A 27,393-nucleotide genomic window follows, 5' to 3' on the forward strand; every position below is an offset into this window, starting at 1 on the left:
TCAGCAGACCTGCTAACGAGGGGGGAAGTGTTCCAGTGCACCCAGCAGGCGAAGAAATGGGAGTGAGGGTTTACAGAAGGAGTTCTTCAAATCTCTCAACGCTCTATGTCCAGGTTTATACAGCAAGGGCATGGTAATTTTCAGCATATTTTCCTTAAGACATAGCTTGTAATTTCACAGATGTTTAACACTGATGCTTCAAAACTTGAGAGGGCCAGGGAAGAGGCCATTGCTTTAAGAATCTGATAAAAACTACAGACTTTCTCTTTGACCCTTAGAACACGGTTCATGCACACATACACTGGCATTGCCCACGAAGGCATCACCAGTCTCCTATGGGCCGAGCGTGGAGCCCCGTGAGTGCAAGGGCCTGGCTATGAATTTCTTTCCAACTGCATTTTGTCCAGAGTTGCAAAGGGCAAAAAAGACAATATTATGGCTTTAAGTCTGTTTAGCACAAAGCTCCAGTGCCAAGTACTTCAAGATCTACAAATACTTAAATGCAGACAGTCTAGAAATCCTGAGAAAACCCCCTGAGAAGTCAAATACTTCAATCTTGTTTTCGATATGAGAATCAATAGCATGCTTATTTGGTAACGCGCCTACTTCATCAAGGGGCAGAAGTCTACAGGGCAAGGAGGCTGTGGCTGTAACTGTCCTGGTGGCCGGGCGCCACAGTCCTGGGGGTGCAGGTTAGGGTCGCCATGGGGCAGGGGTGGAAGGAGGCCAGCTGTACCCGCTGCTCAAGGAAGAAAGGTCAAGTATCTCTGACGCCTAGCCAGCAGGCCAGGGAGATGCTGCTCAGAAGGGCCAAAAGACTATAGAGCTGGATTTTTTAGAAATTAAAGTGTTGTCAAATTTATCCTTTCTTAGAGCGTCGAAAGAACATGCAGACTCCACTGGACCTACAAACAATGAGGGAGAGGAAAGAGTGTGTGGAGGCAGACAGCCTCGTGGAAAACAACTGTACGCTTATTCAAATGGGACTGAGTTAGGAGAGCAAGCGAGTCTCCTGGGGCAGCGGGCAGGAGGGAAGGATTAGAAATGTAGAAGAAGTGCTCCCGTGGACCGGTGTGGGGTCTGCTGCCGTATCGTCCACACACGTCTTCCCAGAACGGCAGCTGTCTGGGGCTTCTGGACAAACACTGGCCCCGGGGACAAATGCCAAGCCGTGCTCGTCCAGTCACAGACCCCATAGAGCACGAGTGCACTGCAGCGTTCTTCACATTCTTCCATGTGCGAACAAGATTCACGGACCATTTCCCCATCACAGACACAGTATGGCAGCTCTCTGCACTGGACAGTCATTATGAAGAACACAGGGAAACAGCTCCACTTACATGGTTAATGAAGAGACTCTTGCGTTTTTCTCTCACTGTGAAAACAAAAGATGCAACAGAAATGTTACTCGCCTGCGTGCCAACCCCTTGCAGGCTGTTGAGGACGGGCCTCTGCGTCAAGGTCCCACCCTTCCACCAACCAACGTGCCCAGATGCTCAACTTACTACATAAGAAATGCAACCTGCACAAATGCCGATCTGACCTCGGCTAGCTAACAGAGCAAAACCTAAACCCACTGACAACATGGCACCCAACAAAATCACTGCAGCCACAGTTAACTGAGGGGTAACGGCTTTCTAAGAACTAAATAAAGTAGTAACTAGTAAATCTCATAAAAGTTGCATGCATCCACTAATTTAAGATGATCAACAGATAACAGGACTATTTATTTCTAACCCAACCAGACCCATAAACGTCCATACTATTTGGGTGAAATATGATAACAACAATACCCGTAACAGCATTAAAATACAGGACAGTGTAGGTCGGAAGCATTATTGGTCATGGAATCCAATTCATCTCCGTGCTGGTGCTGGGGAGGAAAACCGGCTTCTGCGGAGGCCGCCCAGAGCATCCTGCTGCCTCAGGGAGGCTGATCAAACTCACAACAAAAACAGCGCCCCTTCTGAAAGGCTGTTCTCACGCTGCTGTCTGCGAGGTGTGGTCTGCACCCAGCCTTCCGTACCCCAGATCCCAGTGTTTCTCAAAATGGGGGCCCCTCAGCCCCAAAGAGGTAGAAGGGGGACAGGGAACCCAGAGGAGCTTTTTGACAACGTAGTAACATTGAGTTTTGCATTTTCTTTCCTGAAGACTTACTTTTAAGAATATATACTAATCAATCAACACAGGTAATGAGCAGGTCACTGGAGAGGACAGAGATATATTTAAATCAAAAGAGAAGCTAGGAACACTAGTTGAGAGGAAAAGGGCAGGTGGGGCTCTTTCATTCAACATGGATTTGAGTTCCTCGCCTGTGCCTGGCAAGGAGATGAGGCCCACTGCTGCTCTAGAGGGGACATGAATGCTGGTGCTTCCCCACGCTCCCGAGCGCTTCGGGTTAGACCAGGCGCCTCCCAATGACAAGAGCAGTGGGTACAAGTGACAGTCATTCACATGGCTGGTAAAGCCTTTCAGGTGTACTTCCCAGAAACTCGAAAGTGAGGAGCTCCTACAACCAGGTGAGAAACTCTTTGGCAAATAAGTGGACTCCAATTCCTTACTGTCAACAAAACTGAAGACTGAACTGCAGCTAACAGGAATCATTTGGGATGATAAATCCCTTGGAGTTTTTTGACATACAAACCAAGTAGAGTAGAAAGAACTTCGTGATTAACAAAACTCCTTCCATCCCCATCTATTGATGTGTATAAACAAAGCTCTTCAGCACTTACACATCCATAAAAACAAGAAGATCTGATGACTAGCACCTCATTCCAGCTACACATAATAGTCATCCACAGAAACATCTCAGTAATGTTTTTCCAAAAATTATTTCACTTTTCTGTTTAATAGTTATTCATTAACATTTTAATGCTTGTATGGTTTTGATCAACTGGGAACTAACAATAATGATACCGCAATCCAGAATTTATTTATAACACTTAGAGACTTATAATTACGAGAAATAAAAATTAAATTCAAGTGAGATCCATATTTTCATAGAAGTATGATAGTGTGACAAGTGAGTTTCAGAAATCAAATATATTACATTAGGATAAAATTCTATGAAGAAAATGGCATGGAAATACAAGTTCAAGATGAAAGGAATGATATGAAATTTCCACCTGCTAAAGAAGAGCGTGTTCGTACATTTTTAAATGACTGCTGACGGTGGATCATCAAATCACCATGGTATTAAGATTTTATGTGAAACATTTTTTAAAAGGGGGACAGTTTTATTTTAAAATACCAATGTTTACATCAGAAATTACATCCTTTGATAGCATGAGAAATTGATAAGGTCAATGTAAACATGTTTAAGGGAGCTCATAGTTTTTAAAAGTTATTTTCCATGGTTTATAGCATGAAAATCAGCAGCATAAGAGCTTTGGGCTCCTATGGATTCTTCAATATCTCATTGCAAAAGCATCCCCTGTGGAACCTGGGAAGCTGTGGGGAGACACCCAGAGTGACTGACGGGGAACTAGAGAGACAGGCACCTAAACAGGGCACCCAGGACCATGATAAAGAGAACTGGGACCCTCACAGGCACAGGGTTTGGCTGCCTGCGAATGTCTGACTAAAGGAGAACTAAAAGGCTGGTCCTCTCATCATGCAGAAGTTCAACACTGCCAGGAACAAAAGCAGGACCCCAAACAAAGAAAGGCCACAAAACGTTTTCTCAATGTCAGTGTTTCTGAATGACTGTGCAAAGAAAACCAGAGCTCATATTTTAATTTCTGAATTTTAGTCTTTCTACTTTGGCTCCAAGTCATTCAAGGGACAAGTTGTTTTTATTCCTTTAAATATTTCAAGGAACTCCTGAAAAACACACAGATCACACAGTCACACACACACACACACACAGATAGGTTTTCATTTTTGTCCAACTTCCTTCTTAAAGCAAAGAACTTTTCTAAAAACCAAACTAATTAAAATAAAAAAAGATATAGTTTGACTGTTTTCTCCTAATTCTTAAGAGTAGGCTCTCATGTCTTTGAAAACAGCAAATTAAAATGGAATAGAAAAGGAAAAGACACAATCAACTGCAATTCTCCCCCACAAGCAGAAATGAGAGCACGAAAAGGCCAGGCTGAGCAGACTAATCTCTCACAGGCACCTCCTCGCCCACTACAAGGAGCCCTTGGTCCCTTCTTTGTTGAGTGGTTCTCATACAAAGAAAGTCCACACTGACATCTCACATGTGTGAGGAAATGACCAAGAGAGCAGCCCGTTGGGCTTGGGACAGGACGTCCCTAACTTCAGCCAGCTGGGGAGGTCTGATCAGGCACGCCTTCCGTGGTCACAGTCAGCCCAGCCTAAATCTCTTTGCTACTCAGAGGGAAAAGGAACTTAACAACCAGGAAGCTCCTAATGACTTAATGCAGGCACATCTAAAGCAGAATCACGGAATAGATGGCGGCAGGGAGCGTGGCAGGCAGAGCCTGGCTGCCAGGCTGAGTGCTGGGGAGGGAAGGAGGACGAGGGTCTGCAGAGCAGAGAGTTGTGAAGGCCGTGGTCCGGGCGGGGCTGCCCCAGCATAACTGCCATGGCCCCATCCATGGTCTCCCACCCGCAAGCCTATCCTGAACTGCAAAGGAGCACATCGACCTCAAGAAGAGATCACCAGATTCAAATGAAAATGTGTGCTTATAAGCTCACATTACAACACTTCTTCCAAGGTTGGGGTCAGAGGGGCACAACTGGAGCACGTGGAACCCACAGGTTTTAACTGCTCTAGTACTCCTGGAAGTGGAGGGAGTGTTGCAATGGCAATGGAAGTTTACCCAAGTGAAGACAGATCACAATCAAATCAAGAACGTCTCCTGGCTTTGTCTTTTCCTCCTTCCAACCACCTAGGGTGAACACATCCTCTGTATCAGGCAGAGCAAGGCAAAGGGATACTGAGATCCAATATCACACGTTCCGTTCCCTCCAGGAGCTCGTTGGGGATACACGTGAGGAAATAGTTTTAAATACCACAATATGGTTCAGATATGAAGAAACTATTCACAGGCTACCCTCAGGACCACTTAATCTAGCCTGAGGGGTCAAGAACATCTTCACGGAGGAAGTGATAGCAGAAATGAGCCTTGAAGACTGAAGAGATGAGCTGTGTGGAAGACAGAAGGGAAAACCCAGCTAAACGCAAAGGAGCAGGAGGCGAGTGGCGCCCTGGAGGTACCGCAAGTGATCCAGCGTGGCGGACACAGTGCAAAAGGAGACAGGCTGGAAACGAAGGCGGAGGACGGACCTCCAACGGCCTGTATATCACGCTAAGCCGTTTGGAGTTTAACACCGAGGCAACTGGGGAACCACAAAAAAGTTTTAGCAAGGAAGTGACATAATCAGATCTGATTTACAGAAAGTCTCTTCACCTAGCAGCAGCGTAGACACAGGACTAGGAAGGGAAAAGGTCAAATGCCAGGCCAGAGGCTGTGGCAGGAATCTAAGTGAGAAATTATGAGTCTGGACGGAGGTGGCAGCAACAGGCATGGCAAAGAGTAGTCAGATTAAGGAGACACTGAAGAGGTAAAAACTGATACACTTTCGATTAACCTGGATGCAATGGTGGCTGATAAATGTTTAACAGATGCCTTTTAAATAAAAGAAGAAGAATGCCCTGACTTGTAGCATTTGCCAATGTCCACGCTGTAAACACTGCCATCATGGCTGTTTCGAACTCCTGGCCTGCTGTCACTGATCCCGGAGCTGGAAGGAACGAGCATGGTCGGCTCCAGCACCACGGCCAGCAGGCAAGCACCAGAAGAGGGAAGAGCCTTCTCTGGCCTGGGGAGAGGGAAAGGCAGGAGGTGAACCCCAGTTACTAAGTTCTGTTTGGGACACACAGAGTTAGAGGAACCAACAGCCTTCAGTGTAAAGATGTCCAGCAGCCAGCTGAACAGACGGATTTTGAATACTGCAGAGCAAAATCTGGCTGGACATTCTAGTTGACATGGAAGCCGCAAGGAACTGTACGCAGGCCAAAAAGATAAGAGGGTAAAAGCACATAACCCTAGAAAACACTAACGTCAGAGGGATAAATGGAGAAGCTGATTAAGATGTCTGAGAAGCACCTTAAAGAAACAGGGGGTTTCTCAGGACCCATTTCCAAACAGCCAATTCTCTGTGATCAACTCACCAAAGAATGAACTCTTTAAACTTACCAAATTTACCTATTTTAAAAAACCTATTTCTTTTCATCATCTATAAAGCAAGTGTTGATTAGTTGGACTTGTCTTTAGCAATCTGGCCTGTGTGAGCAAATGCCACACGAGAGCGGGAGCCACCGGAGGCTGTGTCCTCGGCAGCCTCAGCGGTCACACCACAGAATGGGGGGGGAGGGAGGAGGAGACCAGTGGGAGAGCAAAGGGAAAGAGAAGGAGAAGGCGGCACCAGAGCTTTCACTCAGCAGGTGGGAGACGGTGTCAGTTATTTTTCCTTTTCTTGTTTTTAACCTGTGAGACTCAAGTAGGTTTACACTGAAAGGAAAGAGCCAGCATTTGAGAAACTGAGCAAAAAACAGAAGGATCAGAGTCACTGATACCCTGATGATCCAGACAGGAGAGGAAGGGGCCGAGAGGTGGAGCAGAGGCGGAGGGGCAGCTACAAGTCCCTGACTCACACCTGGAGATGCTGTTAGGTCGGAGAATCCTGCCATCCCTCTCCCCGTGGCAACCAAGATATGTGTCATCTACTCAGAGGCTCTAATGCCATTCCACACAAATCTAGGTAGAAAAGTTTCTGACTGATGTTGGTCTGTACCCTAAATTCACAGGAAGCAAGAACCAAATCTGAAAGTATGCCAGTCATGTAACTTGTTTTCACAGCACTTACATTCAGCACAAAAAATTGCTTCTGATTCTCATTTTTCATTGTCCCAAACCCTCACCCCATCGCCACTTTCCTGCCTGGCAATACCTTACCCCTCCCAATGGGCTCCCACTTCACCAGGTGAAGAAAAAATGTCTTGTTTTGTTTTCACCCAGTACGTTCTAAACTTATTTCACAAGTATTTGATACCTACGACGATTTAGTCTCACTCTTGGAAACACTGTTTTTTAATAAATGCACCAAATTCTCTCAAATCAAGTCAGTGGCCTGCTTAATTAAAGAGCGCCAATATTATATCAGCATTATACTGTATCAAAATTGTCACCTAACCATAACTGAGGAGTTATCAGTTTTTATAAATGAACTTACTGTCGTAAATATGTTTATTTTTTAGTCAGTTTAGGACTCTGTCAAAATTAGAGCTTAGCAATTTGCCAAAAGAGTCAGGGCTAGAATCACTAGGGCTCCAGCACTGTAATATAACATCTGCATCACTGTATCATCATTTAACAAATTCCTCCCGCTATTCTTTTTTATTTATTTATTTATTTTTGGCTGCGTTGGGTCTTCATTGCTGTGCAAAGGCTTTCTCTAGTTGTGGTGCTCAGGCTTCTCCTTGCGGTGGCTTCTCTTGTTGTGGAGCACGGGCCCTAGGCGCACGGGCTCAGTAGTTGTGGCGCATGGGCTTAGTTGCTCCATGGCATGTGGGATCTTCCCGGACCAGGGATCGAACCCGTGTCCCCTGCACTGGCAGGCAGATTCTTAACCACTGCACCACCAGGGAAGTCCCCTTACGCTACTCTTTTCTACAGGAATCCAACTGAGAGACTGTGTTCGCCATACTGTGTGTTTTATCTCTCCTTTACAGTGAGATTAGCCAAGGGCTGAAAAGAGTGGAAAATCCCCCAGGAGAAATTCCATGCCACAGAACAAATTGGTTAGCAGGAGTCTGACAGAAAGAGAACATCTACCCCTGGTGTACAGGCTCAATTTGGCTCTCAAATGACACAACAGAGACAATGGCACTTTAATTTAGGGTTATATTATGCCTTCTTTTACATACTAATACTTCTGATCTTTAGAGAATTTACGCAAAGATCAACTTTTAAAGGAAAATTTCTGACTCTCGGGGTAGAAACTACTTAGAACTAATCCAGCTGATTGGCAAAATGAGGACAGTGGCTTCAAATAGTAAATTCTAAAAACATAACTATAAAATAAAGAAACCCCAAGGGAACCACCACCAAACAATATCCTTAGGCGTCACTAAAGGGAATTCTATTTTTATCCTGAGAATCACATCTAGTGGGAAATCAAGACAGGCTAGTTACCAACATAAGCCGTCTTTAAAAAAAAAAGAAAGAAGCATAAATATATCAGTAACCTACCGTCCGTCTGAGATTTACTGAGGAATATTGTGCTGGCCCGAGGATGGTCTGAAGGATTGAATTCCATGTTGAAATCTTTAAAGAAAGAAAAAGAAAATATATGAATATCCATCTGATAACTAAAGGGAGTCAAGATTTTCAATCTTAAATTACTAATACATTCAAGGATTCTGGAAAAAACCAACAGTTACTGTGCTAACAAATTCTTCTAGGTTCAACTGAGAACACTGCTATTTAGAAACTTGAGAAAGTCATACATAAAAATTAGACACTTGGCTGGAGATCTATTAGCCGAAAACTCCATTTTCTTTTTAAAAGTCTGCTCTGCACCCAGGATACTACAGAATAGCAGGACAAAGTCCTAACACGTAATTAAGGAGAGTTATGTGCTACAACTGACTCCTCTAAACCCACAGTTAAGCGAGTGATATTTCCTTGTTAAAGTGACTAAAACAGGATACCTAAGCCAAATCGGCATCTACACACTCTGCTTAATTAAGACTGTCCTTTTCTGAAAACTTAATCCTTTAGAGCAAAAGCTCAAGTTGGCCATCTGTGGGCATAATCTGGGCCATGGATGTAAGTTTTGTTTGACCTATTCATTTTCTTTCCTTTGTAAAAAATTTGAGCCAATAGATAATGATTTTTACATTTCAAACACATACCACAAAGGAAAAAAGAAGGTCTGTGTTTCCAGCTTCTCTTGAGAACTCAGATCACTGGCAACACCGGGCCCCACCACAGCGGTCACAACCGGCAGGACCTGAGACCCCAGCGCCCCCAAGCGCCCAGTCCTCACCCTCTGCCTCACTTCGTACCCCTTCTTCCCCCACCGGCATGTGGCTCTGTAACCCTGCCTTAGAACAGTCTCCAAGGGCTACAGGCTTGTCAGTCCAGTATGAACAATTAGAATCCAATCACAGAAGAGTTCTTCCAATTAAAAAAAAAAAAAGATTCCACAGGGAAAGAGTGGTTAAGCAAAACAAAAGAATAAAGTTAGAAGAGGGAAGAGAGAAGATCAAAAATAATGGAGGGACTTCCCTGGTGGCGCAGTGGTTAAGAATCCACCTGCCAATGCAGGGGACACGGGTTCGCGCCCTGGTCCAGAAAGATCCCACATGCCGTGGAGCAACTAAGCCCGTGTACCACAACTACTGAGCCTGCGCTCTAGAGCCCACGAGCCACTACTACTGAGCCCGCGTGCCACAACTACTGAAGCCTGCGCACCTAGAGCCCCTGCTCTGCAACAAGAGAAGCCACTGCAATGAGAAGCCCGTGCTCTGCAACAAGAGAAGCCACTGCAATGAGAAGCCCGCGCACTGCAACGAAGAGTAGCCCCTGCTCTCCGCAACTGGAGAAATGCCCACGCGCAGTAACCAAGACCTAACACAGCCAAAAATAAAATAAATAAATAAATAAATTTATTTTTTTTAAAAACGGGAAGTCGGAATGGTCTTCAAATCAGCTTCCAACATCAGAATGAAAACTATTTTGAGTTCCATTATTTCAGTAAATTTGCAAAGAAATCTAATCAACACCAATAAAACCAGATGGTATCTATCCTTAGTTTAATAGCTAACCCAGTCAAAGATAAGAGGAAAGAAAAAACAAGGACGGCCACATGTATCCTGGAGGCAACACCTGTCACAGAGACCCCTCAGCAGACCTCTGAGGTGAGGCCTCTTCCTACATCAGCCGATGGCCTGCTGCACTACAACTGCTCACCTCCCGCTGGGGGCTTGAGGAAAGCAACACCTGAATCGCAAATGCTATTTTAATTATCTGGTCCTTCTTCTGTAACAAGTATTAAAGTTATATATAGTGGTTTCACAGCTGAAGGCATTAATGGATTTTGATGGAAGGAGAAAGATAGAGGAAACATTTAATTTTTCAAACTTGCTTCCATTTGTACTAGATAAAGTTAGGCCAGAAATTTCTGGTAAAAATGAGTCTTTGTGAGGAGCCTGGCCAGAACGCTCGCTCATGTCCCGGGTGGTTTCTTCCTGCATGGGTGACAGGCCAGCTATCGTTTCTACCCATTCAGTGATACAGAGCAAGTCAGGAAGAGTTCAGAGGAGTCTTCAAGCTCTGGGCTTGACGTGATGTCACAGATGAGGCGAGTGAGGCCAAGAGAGCTAAGTGTCGAGCGGGGTGATAACAGAACGTGGGTTGGAAACTGTTGTCTCCAGTGGCAAGTCCAGAGTTTCCCCACCATCCCTGTTAGGCCAGACCTTGCTCAGATCCCCAGTGCCCCAAAAGGACTGGAGCCTGAAACAGGAGGGAGGTAGAGGCTGATGCGGAGGGAAATCCAGAAGCCCCTAAAGCTGGCTTCCAAGTTCTCCCTGGAATTTAAGTTTTAGGATCTAGATCCTGGATGAGATAACCAGGAAGTTTCCACAAAGAGAAAAATCAAGGACTTGTTTCTGGACACAGGGCAATGCAATGTTGCTGACGGAAACAGATCATCAGTTAAATTTTATGTGAAAGCACGTCCAAATGTTTACACTTGTTAGGGGGCAACATCTCATGAGCTGCCAGGACATTACTTAAAAAAGGATTTAACAGCAAGTTGGTGTGCATTTTCTCCAATCCTAAGCAGATTCATATTCCATAACTGTGGCGTGCACAGTAAACCCTACACCCAGGTGCAGGCCAACAGGCCAAGCTCCCAAGTTCGTGCAGGCCAGGCCTGAAGGGACAGAGTGCTCAGGGCGCCCCTGCTGTGAAGGACGGCCAGCCACAGATGCCGGATTACCTAGCCTGACTTAGATATGCAAAATGGCACCAAACAAAGGTACAAGGAACTGCCAGGCATTTCCTAAGACAGGGAGCAGCCCCAGACCTTGAAGAGAAATACAGAAAGTTATTCACAGTGCATGCTTTGGCAAGGGAACTCCAACTTTGGGGGGAACAAAAATGGGAAAAGGCAGCCTTCTCACAAGCCAAGCAAAATAAACCTGCTGTGTCACTCAAAATTACACTCTGAAGTCATGACAAACCGCTACTTTAGCCATGAAGAAATAATTCCCCACAGTGCAGAGTCAGGGATCGGGCACAACAAACTAAACTGGAGCACATTCTGAGGAAGGCGGTGCTCCCCGTTGGCTCAGGGATGCTTCTGAATTGCAAGAATTAAAAAGAAGAGGAGGGCTTCCCTCGTGGCGCAGTGGTTGAGAATCTGCCTGCCAATGCAGGGGACACGGGTTCGCGCCCTGGTCTGGGAAGATCCCACATGCCGCGGAGCAACTAGGCCCGTGCACCACAACTACTGAGCTTGCGCGTCTGGAGCCTGTGCTCCGCAACAAGAGAGGCCGCGACAGTGAGAGGCCCGTGCACCGCGATGAAGAGTGGCCCCTGCTTGCCACAACTGGAGAAAGCCCTCGCACAGAAACGAAGACCCAACACAGCCAAAAATAAATAAATAAATATAAAATAAATAAATAAATTTATAAAAAAAGGAAGAAATTCACAGGCTTAAAATTAGAGATTATGGTTGAAATAAACCCCCCCTGCTAAAGAATGCCAAGCACTCTGCTACAGTCGGTTCTGACAGTATAGTATCTATTTTGAAGTCACCACCATGTCAAGTACTCCTCCGCTCCCCAAGCCCCTCCTGGAGACTCCCAGGGCCCCAGCTCTCCCCCAGACGGGCCTTCCCAGAGCACACACAGCTCCCACCTGCCCCCATCGAGCTCCTGAAGTACCTGAGTGCTAACCCGCCCAGAAGAGGAATAACTTATAAAATCTAAATATTTACTTGGCTGGGACTTCCCTGGTGGCACAGTGGTTGGGAATCCACCTGCTAGTGCAGGGGACGTGTGTTCGAGCCCTGGTCCGGGAAGATCCCACATGCCGCGGAGCAACTAAGCCCGTGCGCCACAACTTCTGAGACTGTGCTCTAGAGCCTGCGAGCCACAACTACTGAAGCCTGCGAGCCACAACTACTGAAGCCCGCGCGCCTAGAGCCCGTGCTCTGCAACAAGAGAAGCCCCCGCTCTCCGCAACGAAGACCCAACGTAGCCAAAAACAAACAAACAAATAAATAAATATTTACTTGGCTGGGTGCCATTTCGGTGTCGTGTGAGCAGAGGTCACTGCCCTTACTGAAGAGTGAATCCTCATCCCCGAGAAAGACCCTGAGATGAGCTGGGTGGTGACACACATAGGGGCCAACAGCCCTGTAGGAAGGTCAGCGCAGCCTACAGGATGACTTACAATTTAGTCACCACTAGTGCACAGGACCAGCTAGTGAACAATGAGGAAAGAAGATTCTGACCAAATCCTGCAAGAAAGAGAGTAGCGTGCTTAAAACAAAAGTGCTCAAACAAAGCAATGGACTCTAAGAGTCAAAAATTTTACACTGCTTTTTTTTTCCCCCTGGCAAGGCTATACAACTGAATTTGGTTAAATTGAACTCTATGCCAGGTATTGTGTTCAGTCCTGCTGAAACCAAAAGACTACTTTGGGGGTGGTAGCCATGTCTGTGTCTTCACCTTTCCGGTTCTCCACACAAACTATCTCATGGTCATAAGAATGCATTCTTCATTTTCAAAGGGCTATAGTCAATTAATGGTGAGACAAAACATGTATTTAGATGCCTTCATAACGCATCACATGTTATTTCTGTCACAGAGATGCCTTCATAATTAAACTGTGGAGGGGTAAATGAGCATTCTATTAGATACCACGAGTATCACCACTGGTCAAGGCCAGTCCAACCTGCCACACTTTTCACTCATTCAACAAACCATCACTGAGCATCTTCTGGGTACCAGGTACTGCTGAGTTCCACATCCTGAAGATACAGAATTGAACAAAACAGATCAAGTCCCTGATCTACTAGAGTATCCTTCTAAGCTGAAGGTGAGAAGTACCAGTAAAGAAAACAACAAGGATGGAAGACCATCAAGAATACTCTACAAATTCTAAAACCCACATCCGGAAAGCTGAAAGCTGAAAGCTGACAATCCTGGAGTTCTAGGAATCATTCATTCCCCAAAGAGAAGCTCAAATGGTGGAGTAAAAGTAACACATTTTATAATATGGAAGATCTAGATGTGAATTCATCTCTGCTAGCTCTATGGCCTCAGGCAAACTGCCATCCTATTCCAGGTTTCATTCCCTCAGCTATAAAGCAGGCGAGTAACACCTTATCTGGAGTGCTGTGAAAATAGCAGCTATGCAACAAAAAGCAATAAGCAGGACTCGTGCCACAAAATAGGAGCCCCATAAACAATGCTATTAAAATTTTAGGGTACTGAAAAACAGTGTGCCCCAGCATCTGGCTCAGTGCTGAAGACACACGTCAAACCTGGAGACATTTAAGATGTGTTAAACCTCCGTCATCCAATCTCTGCTCCCTAAGGAGTCCTGACGTTCACAACTTCGGCATTCCCTGCTGGTGACAGAGGTCCTCCTACCTCTTACAATGACAAGATGATCCATCATGACAAGATAAACCAGCCTCTGAGGTGGGGGTACTGAAGCGAGAAAAGGCAGTTTTAGGAAATGTGACAGATTTCCTAGGGCTGACTTCAACCTAATGCTTAGGAAGCAGTTTGGAACCACTACTTCTTTATGCTGATGATACTTACTAAGACACATGTCAAATTAAAATACTAACAGAACATTCTAAGAGTCTACTGCCAGACTATCAGGTGATAACAGAAATACTCAGTCACACTGCTTTCAGTCCACGTTTCAGCTAAGTAAAAGGCATGATAGGATTCCTTTATTCGAAACTGAAAATAAATCGAACAGCTGGGAACCTAGTGTAATTTAGCAATGCAGTCAGCCCTCCATGCCTGCGGGGTCTGCACCCATGGGTTCAACCAACCTTTGGTCAAAAATATTTGGAAAAAAAAAATTCCAGAAAGTTCCAAAAAGCAAAACTTGAATTTGCCACACATAGGCAACTTCTTGTATAACATTTATATTGCATATTTACAATTATTTATATAAAATTTAACATAGTATTAGGTATTATAAGTAATCTAGAGATGACAAAGTATACAGGAGGATGTGGTAGGTTATATGCAAATACTATGCCATTTTATATAAGGGACTTGAGCATCCATGGATTTTGGAACCGATTCCCAGTGAATACCAAGGGATGACTATATTCTCCCATGCCACATAATGTAGTTTTTTCTGTCCTTTCCACAGATGTCACACCATTGTTCATCTCAGCTTCTAAAACAGCACCAATGCTATAAAAGATCCGTGTGATAAAATAATGCCTAAGATAAGTGGGAGTCATAAACCATCACTGATGGTTTGGAAATTTAGAAAAAGGAAAACAGAACAGTGCAGCAAGGCCTAAACTGTGCTGGGTCTAATTTGGATAGAAGAGGAAACATAAAAGACAACCTGGGGCTTCCCTGGTGGCACAGTGGTTAAGAATCCGTCTGCCAATGCAGGGGACACGGGTTCGAGCCCTGGTCCGGGAAGATCCCACATGCCGCGGAGCAACTAAACCCGTGCGCCACAACTACTGAGCCCGCGTGCCTAGAGCCTGCGCTCTGCAACAAGAGAGGCCACCGCAATGAGAAGCCCGCGCACCTCAACGATGAGTAGCCCCTGCTCACCTCAACTAGAGAAAGCCCGTGTGCAGCAATGAAGACCCAACGCAGCCAAAAATAAAATAAATAAAATAAATAAATTTGTTAAAAAAAAAAAAAAACAAAGACAACCTGCAAAATCAGAGACTTCCTACCTCCTACCTCCTTTCTCCGCATTGCCAGCCCCGGGTTGATCACTGTTCCAACAAATCATCCAAAAGATGGGCTGTTCACTTCAGCCTCAACGATATCAGTGAGTAGAGCCCAAAGGATTCAAGGATCCTGTGATCCCTCGATAGTTTTGGGAACCCGGTGGTAGAAAGTCAACTTAGATTTGAAGGCCAACTGTGGTCAGCTAACAATCCCAAACTTAATCTTAAGATGATTCCATCAGGTCTGTTTCCTATCTGTAGACAAATATTTGACATGGTCATAATCTCAAACTTTTAATTTCAATTTTAGGTAGTCATATTGCTAAATGTGACTAGGGTCTGCAAAGCAATGAAGAAAAATCAACAAACAAAGCCTGTTAATTTTAAATGAGATTGGTTTACTTTTATTTTTTAGTTACTATTGACCCACTGCCTGAAAATCAGTGATTATCTCCATTCGTTAGGGCCAATGAGACCAAAATACAGAGCTTGACCCCCTGGTTTGCTCCATGCAGTTGCCACCGGGCAAGCCCCAAACCCAGGAGCCCGCATCAGCATCCCTATTTATAACTTCTGTAGCTGGTGCCGTGGCAGCAAACTGCTGTTACTGCAATTCCAGTTAATTCCAAAGCCATCTTTTGTACCACCCCCCCACCCGACTTCACGTTTATTCTTTACGATTATTCTAACACACTCAGATTGGGTTATTTTCCATTCTCACTCTCCACGTTGATCCGTGAGTACACGTCCCGGGGTGCACCCCTCTGTGTGGTGGGCCTCCAGCCTGGGTCTGTGCCGGGACGTACGTGTCTCTGTGTGCACCTCTCTGTGAACACACATCTGACTCCCATTCATGTGCTCTCTGTCTCTCCATCTCCCTCTTTCCAACCTGTCTCTCAGTCTCTCTTCTACTCACTCTTTTTCTCTCCCCATATGTTTCCTCTTTCCCTCCCTCACCCTCTCTCCAGTCTTTCCACTGTCTCTTTCAAATATTCTAGGTTAACATGAACCAAAGGAGAGAAAGATCCTAACGTTTAAGACTAAAGACAGATTGTTCCACCAATACAGCAGACTAGATGACCTAAAAGCTCTCACACTACAAGCACTTAGAAATGTGAGCTAAAACATAAGACATCCATTTAAAAGCCTAGAGCGTGTAGCTAGGGAAATGGCCGGAGGCTCTAACCAAAAAGAGAACTGGAGTCTACCGGCAGAACAAGGGCTTCCCAGCTTTGTGAGCTGGGTCTTGGGCTTCAACCAAGGTGACCACATGTCTTGGTCCACACCTATTACCCTGGTATAATTACTAATTCTATCCTCTTTACTTACAATGTCTTGATTTGGAAGTCACCTTGTTTTAATGTCCTGCAGGATAGGATATAAGCCAGTAGAGTGGATACAAGTTAGAAAAGATGCTTTTATATATGTCTGGAACCCTCGAAGAGCTACAATTACAACAAAAACTGAATTAGAAAAAAAAAGTTATCTATGAACCCAGATGAAAAAGGAGCTGGGCCTCAGTGGGGGAAATGTCTCCCAGCACCCCAGTAACTGGTAACCACAGGTCTGTCTGTATCTCTAACATGGTTCTGGAGTTCCCCTCTACTCTGCACGTGTAGTGCAGGGAACCCTGTGACAAGAAATTTACACCAAACTGGTCACATGCCAGTGAGATCCCTGGGTGCCTGGCAGAAGTAACTGCAAACCGCTCTGGAGAAGCCTGCGTCCCTGAACCCCGCCAGACGATGCCTTCTGAAGACAGGCTCACCATCCCAAACGGCAAGACACAGAGGAAACGATCCATCACAAGCAAGGGTCAAGAGACACAACCAATGGCAAGACTGGCCCTAGAGAACCTGCGGTAACAGAGCTGGCTAGAGACCATAAAATAAGCATACGGTGCAGTATTTAAAGTCCAGCAGAGAACAAGATAAAAAAAATGTACAGTTGAAAGCTCTAAGACTGAATTCTGGTTTCTGCTTGGCCCCTTGAGCAAATCATGTTACTTCTCTGAGTCTCAATAAATAAGGATGATGGTAACTGTAACGCTGACAGGCCACTGGGTCCTGTGATGATCAGAGACAGTACAGGGTAAAGCCAGTGGGATTCGGGGGCCCCACCTAAAGGCTGAGTGGGGTCCTCATCCCCTCCAACCAGTGCCAACTGAGGACAGGAACCCTGTGTACAAGGTCCAAATGCTCAACAATAACTAACAAACTGAATAATGGAAATACATAAAAGAATGATCAAGTGAAGTAGCTCTTTTCAGCTTTTTTAAAAAGGAAAGAAAAAGGAAAAGAAAAACTGGCAAGGACCAACCATTAACTCATATGTAGATTAATTCAAAAAGAGTCTCCTAGCAACCACACCCTCCTGAGGCATGAATTAGCGCTATCACTGAAACAGGAAAAAACACCACTTGGAACGTTGATATTTTAGTATCAGGCAAATAACTAGGTCTAGTATGGGCAACATTGATAAAATTGGCTATTGCAGACAACTAAAAAGTGTCCAAAATGACACCCTGAAAGCTAGTAGAGACATCTGAGTCCCCGTTATTGCTTTATTCAACAGCTGACAAATCTTTATATTGAGAATCAACTCGATGTGTGCAAGAAATACAATGCAAAAGCCCCTGCGGCCCCCAGTGTTTAGGTCTCGGGGTGGGGGAAGCGGACAGGCTGAGGCAGTGACAAGTGTCCTGCGAGGGGCAGTGCCACGGAGAGCCCAGGAGAGAGCTGAGGCTGCTGGGAAGCAAGTTCCATTGTGTGTAGAGTGAGGGGTGGGGGGAGAGGGGGGCGCTGGGGATAAAAACATACTCGCACCAAGAACATTCAGCCCACAAAAAAGGTTTACTTATGCATTTTCAAAGCAGGCGGGATCGAGTAACATCAGGGACAAAGTTATTAATGTTGAGATTTCCCATTAACAAATCAGACATTATTTCCTCTTTCAAACACAAAACCACTGAAAGCCCATACTTGCCACAAAGAACACAGAACACAAGCAAGAGGGTGGCACGAGATCCTCAGATCAAATTCTCACCAAGTAACCCCAAGTGTTCCCCCAAAGGCAGCCACCGCCAGACGTGTAAATGAGGGTTACACCCGAGGCAGATGAAGAAAGTGCTAAAAACAGAAATCACAGCTATGTAAATCAGGAATTCTCTGAAAGCACTTAAAGAAACTAAATAAACCAAATAAAAAACTAAAACAAGGTTATAAAAGGGTATCACACCAAAGACAGGAAAGTAGAAGATACAATTCAGGAGACATACAGTGGAACCTACGTGTGAGAAAACCTGTTGGGTGGGTGACACCAGGATGTGGGCACCGGGGTGCAGCACCCCAGGACTGTCAGAGGGGAGAGGGACGACCTGGCTCCTACTTGAATCAGACAGCACGACAGAACGGGTGACAGAGGAAGAGCACCTCCACCTCTGCTACAGGCACTTCCATCCCGCAGAATCTGAAGACTGTTTTCTCGGTCCCAATGTGTCATCCTAGAGCACTTCTATGATTCCTGGCGGTCAAATTCATAGTCACGTCTGCAAGTGAGATCATCACCCATCGGTATTTTCCTCACTTTCACACCTGATATACAGCTTATATTTTAGGAAGAAAAGGTTAAATCTAGAATTTACCTCCTACCTCAGTCTATAACTACAACCTGCCTTCCGATTCTGGGGGAAATAGAAAGAAAGGGAATACTGTGGCCTCTGAGGGTCACCTCAGACACAAGGAAATGGGATGCATAGCTAATGATAAAATCTGAGATGCAACTGCCAAGGCAGAGTCATTCTGCATTTAATCAAGTCTGTCGAGCTTCAGAGGGATGGATAACAGGCAGCCAGATGGACAAGATTTGCATTCAGAAAAGCCGCACCGGAAGATCCAAATGAATGTGCCTCAGAATCCTGCCATCAGATCTCCTGCCTGGTTTAATAAAACTTGAATTTAAACAATCACAAAACCAAAAAGGTTTAAACAACCCATTTTGTTTCTAAAGCTGAATCAATACTAAGGCAACGAGCCCAGCATGAGAGAAGCTCGGTGCTAACTCTCTTCTGCTCCATCTGAGTGCTCAGCCCTGCTGCATATCTGGCTCCGGTCCAGGCTGCACAGAGACGCGGAGAGGCTGGGAACGCACAAGTCTTCCTTCCAGAACTATCTGGCGAATGGTGAATGCAACTTTACAACCCTGAGCACGTGTTGAGTGCAAGCATACACACGCCAGGGTACACGACAACTCTTACTCCTCTGCAAAACCTGAGACACCGAGCCAAGGGGGACATGCAGCCAAGGACCTAGTCTGCCATTAAAACGGTCATCATGACTGCAAAAGAGAAATGAGGCAGATGTACTCGGGTCCCCTGGCTTGTTAATCTAGTAAACAGTGTTCAATGAAATGGGACAAAGCCAGGGGCTCAGCACTAATCCTGGACCCTCTCCTCTCAAGACCTGGTGAGAGACCAGAAGGAGGGAGCCAGGCACTGCCGCTGAGCTCCAGGCTCCAGGGCCTGCCCAACGCCCCCAGGCCCGAGTGGAGGAGCAGAGGCAGCGGCCGGGTGCTGGACCTCCTCTCTGTGCTGGCAGCTCAGCGGCGACCCCATGGGGAGCACAGTGGGAGCAGGCCCTCTGGTAGGTTCCTTGTGATGGAGAAGAGGAGGGGAGAATGCCACATTTATTCCATTTTTTCCTACCACAATCTACCAGGTTTGGTGAAATTTCATTTTTTTAAAATATTTGTTTGGTTCGCCGGTCTTAGTCTTTAGTTGCGGCATGCAAACTCTTAGTTGTGGCATGTGGGATGTAGTTCCCTGACCGGGGACTGAACCCAGGCCCCCTGCATTGGGAATGCAGAGTCTTAGCCACTGGGCCACCATGAAGTCCCGTGAAATTTGATTTTTAAGCCAATATTTTTCTCAGCATTCCAAGAAATCCATGATCAACAAATATATCCTTGCTTTCTATTTTTGAATTTCAGTCAGCCAATGTGACTATGTTGAAAATAGGAGATGTCACTTGTTTGCATGATTCAATGAACTGTCCTTTGAGAAGAGAAAAATACTACCAGGGATTAGCTTGGATTTCAGTGATGCCTTCACCTGGTAGGGGGAAGAGGTATTTTCTTCCATAATTAGAATGTCCAAGAGAGTTCACTGAAATGTCATCCTGCCACGGTTACTATATCCAATGGAAGGGGAGAGTCTGCAGCTACCTCAGGCCCTTTGAAACCCTTGGGTAAAAGAGTCACCAACATCGTCCTTCTGAGGAGTTAAGAGTGATGCAAGGTTGTGTGTAAGTCACTGCCAGCCTCCTCCTCACAGCGCCCAGTGGCCCCCCTCTGATCCCAGCAGGCTCGGGGTGCACAGCACCCCTCCCTCCATCCGGCCAGCAGGCAAAAGACAAGGTTGTGAGGGGCTGAGAGAGGCGGGCAGACTGGCATCTCCAGCCAACCCTCCCCCAGGCCACTGTGCAGATGTCCTGTGCAGATACCCTTCAGTCTTGGGATTCGACCCTAGTGAGATGATCTCACCTGCAGACAAGGCTTTAAGCCCAAAGATGTTCATTACTGCATTATGTATAATAGGAAAAAGAAAACTGTAAATAACCTAAATGTTCAGTAATGAGGGACTGAATAGCTAGGTGGCAAATTTACTATAAGGAAAAATTTATAATAATTAAAATAATAATAAATAATTATTTATAAAAAGCTCACACATTTGTAATTGGGGAAATACTTCTATTTATCACGCTAAGTGAAAAGGAAGATACAAAATTTTATGCACAGTTTCACCACAATTATATGCTATCCAGGTTTGGGTTTTATTGTTTTGGTGGTGGTGGTTTTATTTTAAATAAATCCAGCTTTTAAAAGTACTAGAAGAAACTACACAAAAATGTTCACAGTACTTCTTTTGTATAAGGCAAGCACAGGAGCTTCTTCTCTCTCTCTTTTTTTTTTAAACTCTTCTGTATGTTCCAGTTTTTCTCTGTGGGCATATTTATTTTGCACATTCAAAATGGAGAGAGTGTTAGAGCTTCCCTTTCTAAGTATACCAGTGCTACAGAGTTTTAAATCCTACCATTAAATTTCCAACCTCGAAACGTATGGACACCAAGGAGGGAAAGGGGGGAAAGAGGGGGTGGGGTGGGATGAATTGAGAAATTGGGACTGACACATATACACTAATATGTATAAAATAGATAACTAATGAGAACCTGCTGTATAGCACAGGGAACACTACTTCACTTGGCTGTACAGTAGAAACACAACTTTGTAAAACAACTATACCCCAATTAAAAAAAAAATTTCCAACCTCAAAGAACAAAGAAATTTACTCTAAAATGGTGGAAACTTCAGCAGTCACTTAGATGGAAAAGAGAGTTGATAGAACTTCATACCATGAAATGGGAAGACAAACATTAAAAATTAAACAAGTAAAGATTATATTTGTTTACTCCTGAATAGGAATATTGTTTCATTCCAGATAAGCAAGGTTATGCTTGGTTTAAGGAAGACCAATACTACTGCAGAGCTGATACAAACTATAGGGCTATTTTGGTATCTGAGAAGGAAGGGAAAAGTCTACATGTCATTTCTCATTTCAGCAGCATTTCACCTAAAGGTATATGCAGAGACAAACAGACTGTCTCAGTCATAGAACAAATTAATAATCACAGAAGTCGCTCTGATCACTCTGAGCCTCAAATGTGGACTGCAGTACAAACTGTTCTCGGAGGCCACTTTCAACATCACTGCCAACAGCTGCACCTTCAATATGCAAAATCATTATTTACCATCTTTTCTCTGACACTCAACAAGACAAGTTCTATCCTATTCTTTAACCTGTCCCCTATATAAATTAATTCTTGTAGGAACACAGAAATTATTAAACTAATGAATAAGACAAAGTATCAGTCTACTCTTGACATACATTACTATTCGAACTATTAAAGAATTAAAAAGGTAAGACAGTATCTTATTAAACACTGCACTGTAATACAGAGCTGAAATAAAACTATCAAAACGAGCGAAAGAGAGTGGCAGAGGGCACTGCACCCAAGTCACCGTGGGACGGACACAGGTGTTCCAGAGGGCGATGCCTGCCTGCTGGGGGTGAGGGTGGGGAGGGGAAGGTGTGCACTGACTGCTCCCCTGCCCAGGCCATCCTCGGGTGAGTCAGTAGCGACCCAGGCCTGTGCTTGGGGAGTGCATGGCCCTGGGTAACAGGTCCAGCCTTGGGCTGACCCAAGACCTGTGAGGGACAGGCCTCAGGAAGCCCCTGGGTGTGCCCATGTCTGCTCTCAACTCACACCATAAAATGTCATTTCTCAAACCTAACCACCTCCACAGAGTGCCCTTTCAGAAGGGACCCTACGAGGGGGCCAACAAAAGTGGAAGCCAATCAAACACAACCTGCCAGACAAGTACTCTTCCATTTGTTCAGCACAGCCTTATTACCCTGGCTGCACTCTGATATCAAAAATATCTTAGATTAATCTGATTTTCTAGTTAGTTTAAGAAGAAATGGAGGGCTTCCCTGGTGGCGCAGTGGTTAAGAATCCACCTGCCAACGCAGGGGACACGGGTTGGAGCCCTGGTCCAGGAAGATCCCACATGCCGCGGAGCAACTAAGCCCGTGCGCCACAACTGCTGAGCCTGTGCTCTAGAGCCCGCACACTGCAACTACTGAGCCCACGTGCCGCAACTACCGAAGCCCGCGCACCTAGAGCCCATGCTCCGCAACAAGAGAAGCCACTGCAGTGAGAAGCCCGCGCACCACAACGAAGAGTAGCCCCCGCTCGCTGCAACTAGAGAAAGCCCGCACACAGCAACAAAGACCCAACACAGCCAAAAATAAATAAATAAAATAAAATAAATAAATTTATAATAAAAAAAAACAAGAAATGGAAAATTACCAACTCATTCTGAATCTAAGGCTCTTGGTAACAGTTACAATTTCCCAAGCACACACACAAAAAGCTGAGAATACAGCCAGCTCTGAGCCTACCAAGCAAAACCACTACACCCGGGCAGCTAAGCCACCTGTGAAGCAGCAAATCACTCTTCTTTCCTTCTCTCAAATTCATTCTTGTTTACAGCAGGAGAAGTAGGGGGAGAAGATTACTTCACAATTTATATAAACACACAAGCTAATTCTGGGTCTTCTTTAAGCCTTTATCAGTAGTACCTCTACATATTACACTCTTTTAAAAAATACTAATTAGCAGGAAGTATAAAATGTTATTTGACATAAATATACAGTAAATAGGTAAATTTTTTAAAAACAAAGAACTTGGAGATCATAATTACCAGAATCGTCTTAAATAAATAAATGGAATGGGGTTAATTTTAAAACCAAAGGATTTTATAGCTGAGACGCCCCGCCCCCATCGCCGCCACCACCATCTTTTTAAACAAAGGAGAAGAGGCCCGGAGGAAGTCTCTCTCCAAGGTCACAGCAAGTGGGGACTAGCGTGCAGACCCCAAGCCCGACGCTCTCTCACACTAGGCTTCCTTCAGCAGCAGAATCTGCTTTAGACAAGAAATTCGACCCCGTGCATTGAATAGTGCCATTCTCCAAAGCAGAGGACAGAGAAAAAAGGAAGAAAATTAAGGAGGAAGAACTTCCACTATATTTAAAATAGACATCTCTTACTAAGAAATACCGATTTATAAAATGCAAAAAACAAACAAGAAATCTCCCAGTAATACCTCCTGGCGGCTCCATCTCCAGTATGCGGGATTTAAAGAGGCAGCTCTGAAACCCCGGACCCCTGACAAGATACCCTCCCCAAGATCCCGCAGCCCCAGCGCCACCATCTTCCACAGAATAATCCCTCCACTCTTGGTTTGCTTGCCTCAGTCAACTTAGGAAGCCTGCAGCTCCCAGGCCGCCCTTACTGTCCCCTCTCAGCCCCAGAAGGCCCCACACAACCGCCACTGTCTGGCAGCTCCCAACTCCCAAACACACATCCTTCCTCAGCAAAATGCCCTGTGCTCCCACACCTCCCCGCTCTGAGCACCACGTCCCTACACTGTTGGGGGTTTTCTCTGGAGCCTCGCTGCCCACTTCGAAACCAATTCCTTCTCCCCTCTGGCCCTGCCCGGCACCCCCAGCTGCCCTCTCTCCCTGGCTACTTCACCATAATATCTAGGGATTTCAACATCCAGCTAAGCGATCCTTCTACTCCCTTGACCTCCTGTCCTCTGGGACCTTGTCCTCACCTGACCCTGGGCTCCAGTCCCCATGGTTACCCACCCCAGACCTGTGGTCACTTGTAACAACACTCCTTGATCTCAAGGCCAAGCAGCCGCCTCCACCCATCGCCTCCCACCTTCCCAGCTCACTCCCTCTGCCACCCCAGCCCCTTCACCTCTCAACCCTACAAGACGATATGCACTATCTTAAGAAAAATGGAGCTGGAGGAATCAGGCTCCCAGACTTCAGACTATACTACAAAGCTACAGTAATCAAGACAGTATGGTACTGGCACAAAAACAGAAATATAGATCAATGGAACAGGATAGAAAGCCCAGAGATAAACCCACGCACATATGGTCACCTTATCTTTGACAAAGGAGGCAAGACTATACAGTGGAGAAAAGACAGCCTCTTCAATAAGTGGTGCTGGGAAAACTGGACAGGTACATGTAAAAGTATGAAATTAGAACACTCCTTAACACCATACACAAAAATAAACTCCAAATGGATTAAAGACCTAAATGTAAGGCCAGACACTATCAAACTCTTAGAGGAAAACATAGGCAGAACACTCTATGACATAAATCACAGCAAGATCCTTTTTGACCCACCTCCTAGAGAAATGGAAATAAAAACAAAAATAAACAAATGGGACCTAATGAAACTTAAAAGCTTTTGCACAGTAAAGGAAACCATAAACAAGACCAAAAGACAACCCTCAGAATGGGAGAAAATATTTGCAAATGAAGCAACTGACAAAGGATTAATCTCCAAAATTTACAAGCAGCTCATGCAGCTCAATATCAAAAAAACAAACAACCCAATCCAAAAATGGGCAGAAGACCTAAACAGACATTTCTTCAAAGAAGATATACAGATTGCCAACAAACACATGAAAGAATGCTCAACATCATTAATCATTAGAGAAATGCAAATCAAAACTACAATGAGGTATCATCTCACACCAGTCAGAATGGCCATCATCAAAAAATCTAGAAACAATAAATGCTGGAGAGGGTGTGGAGAAAAGGGAACCCTCTTGCACTGTTGGTGGGAATGTAAATTGATACAGCCACTATGGAGAACAGTATGGAGGGTCCTTAAAAAACTAAAAATAGAACTACCATATGACCCAGCAATCCCACTACTGGGCATATACCCAGAGAAAACCATAATTCAAAAAGAGTCATGTACCACAATGTTCACTGCAACTCTATTTACAATAGCCAGGACATGGAAGCAACCTAAGTGTCCATCGACAGGTGAATGGATAAAGAAGATGTGGCACATATATACAATGGAATATTACTCAGCCATAAAAAGAAACGAAATTGAGTTATTTGTAGTGAGGTGGATGGACCTAGAGTCTGTCTTACAGAGTGAAGTAAGTCAGAAAGAGAAAAACAAATACCGTATGCTAACACATATATATGGAATCTAAGAAAGAAAAAAAAAAAAAGGTCATGAAGAACCTAGGGGCAAGATGGGAATAAAGACACAGACCTACTAGAGAATGGACTTGAGGATACGGGGAGGGGGAAGGGTAAGCTGGGACAAAGTGAGAGAGTGGCATGGACATATATACACTACCAAATGTAAAACAGATAGCTAGTGGGAAGCAGCTGCATAGCACAGGGAGATCAGCTTGGTGCTTTGTGACCACCTAGAGGGGTGGGATAGGGAGGGAGACGCAAGAGGGAAGAGATATGGGAACATATGTATATGTAAAATTGATTCACTTTGTTATAAAGCAGAAACTAACACACCATTGTAAAGCAAGTATACTCCAATAAAGATGTTAAAAAACATTTTTTTAAATAAAAAAGTAGAAGACCGTATGCACTGATTCTACTCCCTTTCTGCTGTCCTCACCCCTTCCCTGTCCTCCCTTCCTTCTTTTTTCTTTTTAAATAAATAAATTGATTGACTGATTGATTGACTGATTGCTGTGTTGGGTCTTCACTGCTGCACGCGGGCTTTCTCTAGTTGCGGCGAGCGGGCGCTCCTCTTCGTGGCGGTGCGCGGGCTTCTCACTGCGGTGGCTTCTCCTGTTGCCGAGCACGGGCTCTACGCACGCGGGCTTCAGTAGCTGTGACACGCAGGGTCAGCAGTTGTGGCTCGTGGGCTCTAGAGCACAGGCTCAGTAGTTGTGGCGCACGGGCTTAGTTGCTCTGCGGGCATGTGGGATCTTCCCGGACCAGGGATCGAACCCGTGCCCCCTGCACTGGCAGGCGGATTCTTAACCACTGCGCCACCAGGAAAGTCCCTCTCCCTTCCTTCTTTATCCAGCTCGGGGTGGACGACTCATGGTCATCACGGCTCCCTGGTATACTTCCTTGCCACCGTGCCCTTCCACCCTCTGAAGAACTCTCTGGTAAACCCCAGAGCGGGTTAAATCCAGCTCTTCACCTCCTCCACCTCCGCCCCAGCAGCTGTTCCCAGCTCCAGGTGCAGGAAAATGCAGAGCCCAGTGGCTGGTCTCATTTTAAATTATTATTATTTTTTAAATAAATTTATTTATTTTTATTTCTTTATTTTTGGCTGTGTTGGGTCTTCGTTTCTGTGCGAGGGCTTTCTCTAGTTGCAGCAAGTGGGGACCACTCTTCATCACGGTGCGCGGGCCTCTCTCTATCGTAGCCTCTCTTGCTGCGGAGCACAGGCTCCAGATGCACAGGCTCAGTCGTTGTGGCTCACGGGCCCAGTTGCCCCGCGGCATGTGGGATCTTCCCAGACCAGGGCTCGAACCTGTGTCCCCTGCATTGACAGGCAGATTCTCAACCAGTGCGCCACCAGGGAAGCCCTCACTTTAAATTCTTGACGGCCCCTTGGGTGGGCCTGGGCACCGCCCACAGCTCTTCCTCTCTCTCCCCTCCTCCCTCTCCTGCTCCCACTCTGGCAGCCCCCTCACTCTCCCTCGCTCTTCCTCCCAGGACTCCCCAGCCTAGAGAGCTCAGCCACACACAACCTAAATGCCCTCTGGATGCAACAGCTCCCACCCCACTGTCGGTGGGGGGCACTGGCCTCTCCCCTGAACGACCCCGCTGCCCAGCCTCCTACCCCGAACCATCTAACACGTTAAGTCAAATCCAGGTGGGCCAACCTGCTCCTCCCCGGCTTTCTCCGCTCACCAAGCACCAAGGGGCAGCTCCAGCACACCAGCAGATCCTGCCCGCTCTCCCCAGGCTTGAACCTCTGCCGTCACGCCCACTGCCACCAGCAGGCTGGAGCCCCATCGCCGCTCCCTGGGG

At 45.6% G+C, this 27,393-nt stretch overlaps 1 protein-coding gene across 2 annotated transcripts in view; it reads right to left on the minus strand.

Moving 5' to 3' along the window:
* CCNY (cyclin Y) overlaps positions 1 to 27,393 on the minus strand; it is a 122,356-nt gene that overhangs the window by 23,915 nt on the left and 71,048 nt on the right. For both annotated transcript variants that reach the window (XM_082449862.1, XM_082449863.1), the window contains exons 2-3: positions 8,223 to 8,297; positions 1,341 to 1,375 (exon numbers count right to left, since the gene is read on the minus strand). In XM_082449862.1, coding sequence (XP_082305988.1) covers positions 1,341 to 1,375; positions 8,223 to 8,297 — 110 coding nt within the window. The remainder of the gene's footprint in view (positions 1 to 1,340; positions 1,376 to 8,222; positions 8,298 to 27,393) is intronic.

The sequence above is a fragment of the Balaenoptera physalus genome (assembly GCF_965194825.1).
Source record: "Balaenoptera physalus genome assembly, chromosome: 2".
NCBI lineage: Eukaryota > Metazoa > Chordata > Mammalia > Artiodactyla > Balaenopteridae > Balaenoptera > Balaenoptera physalus.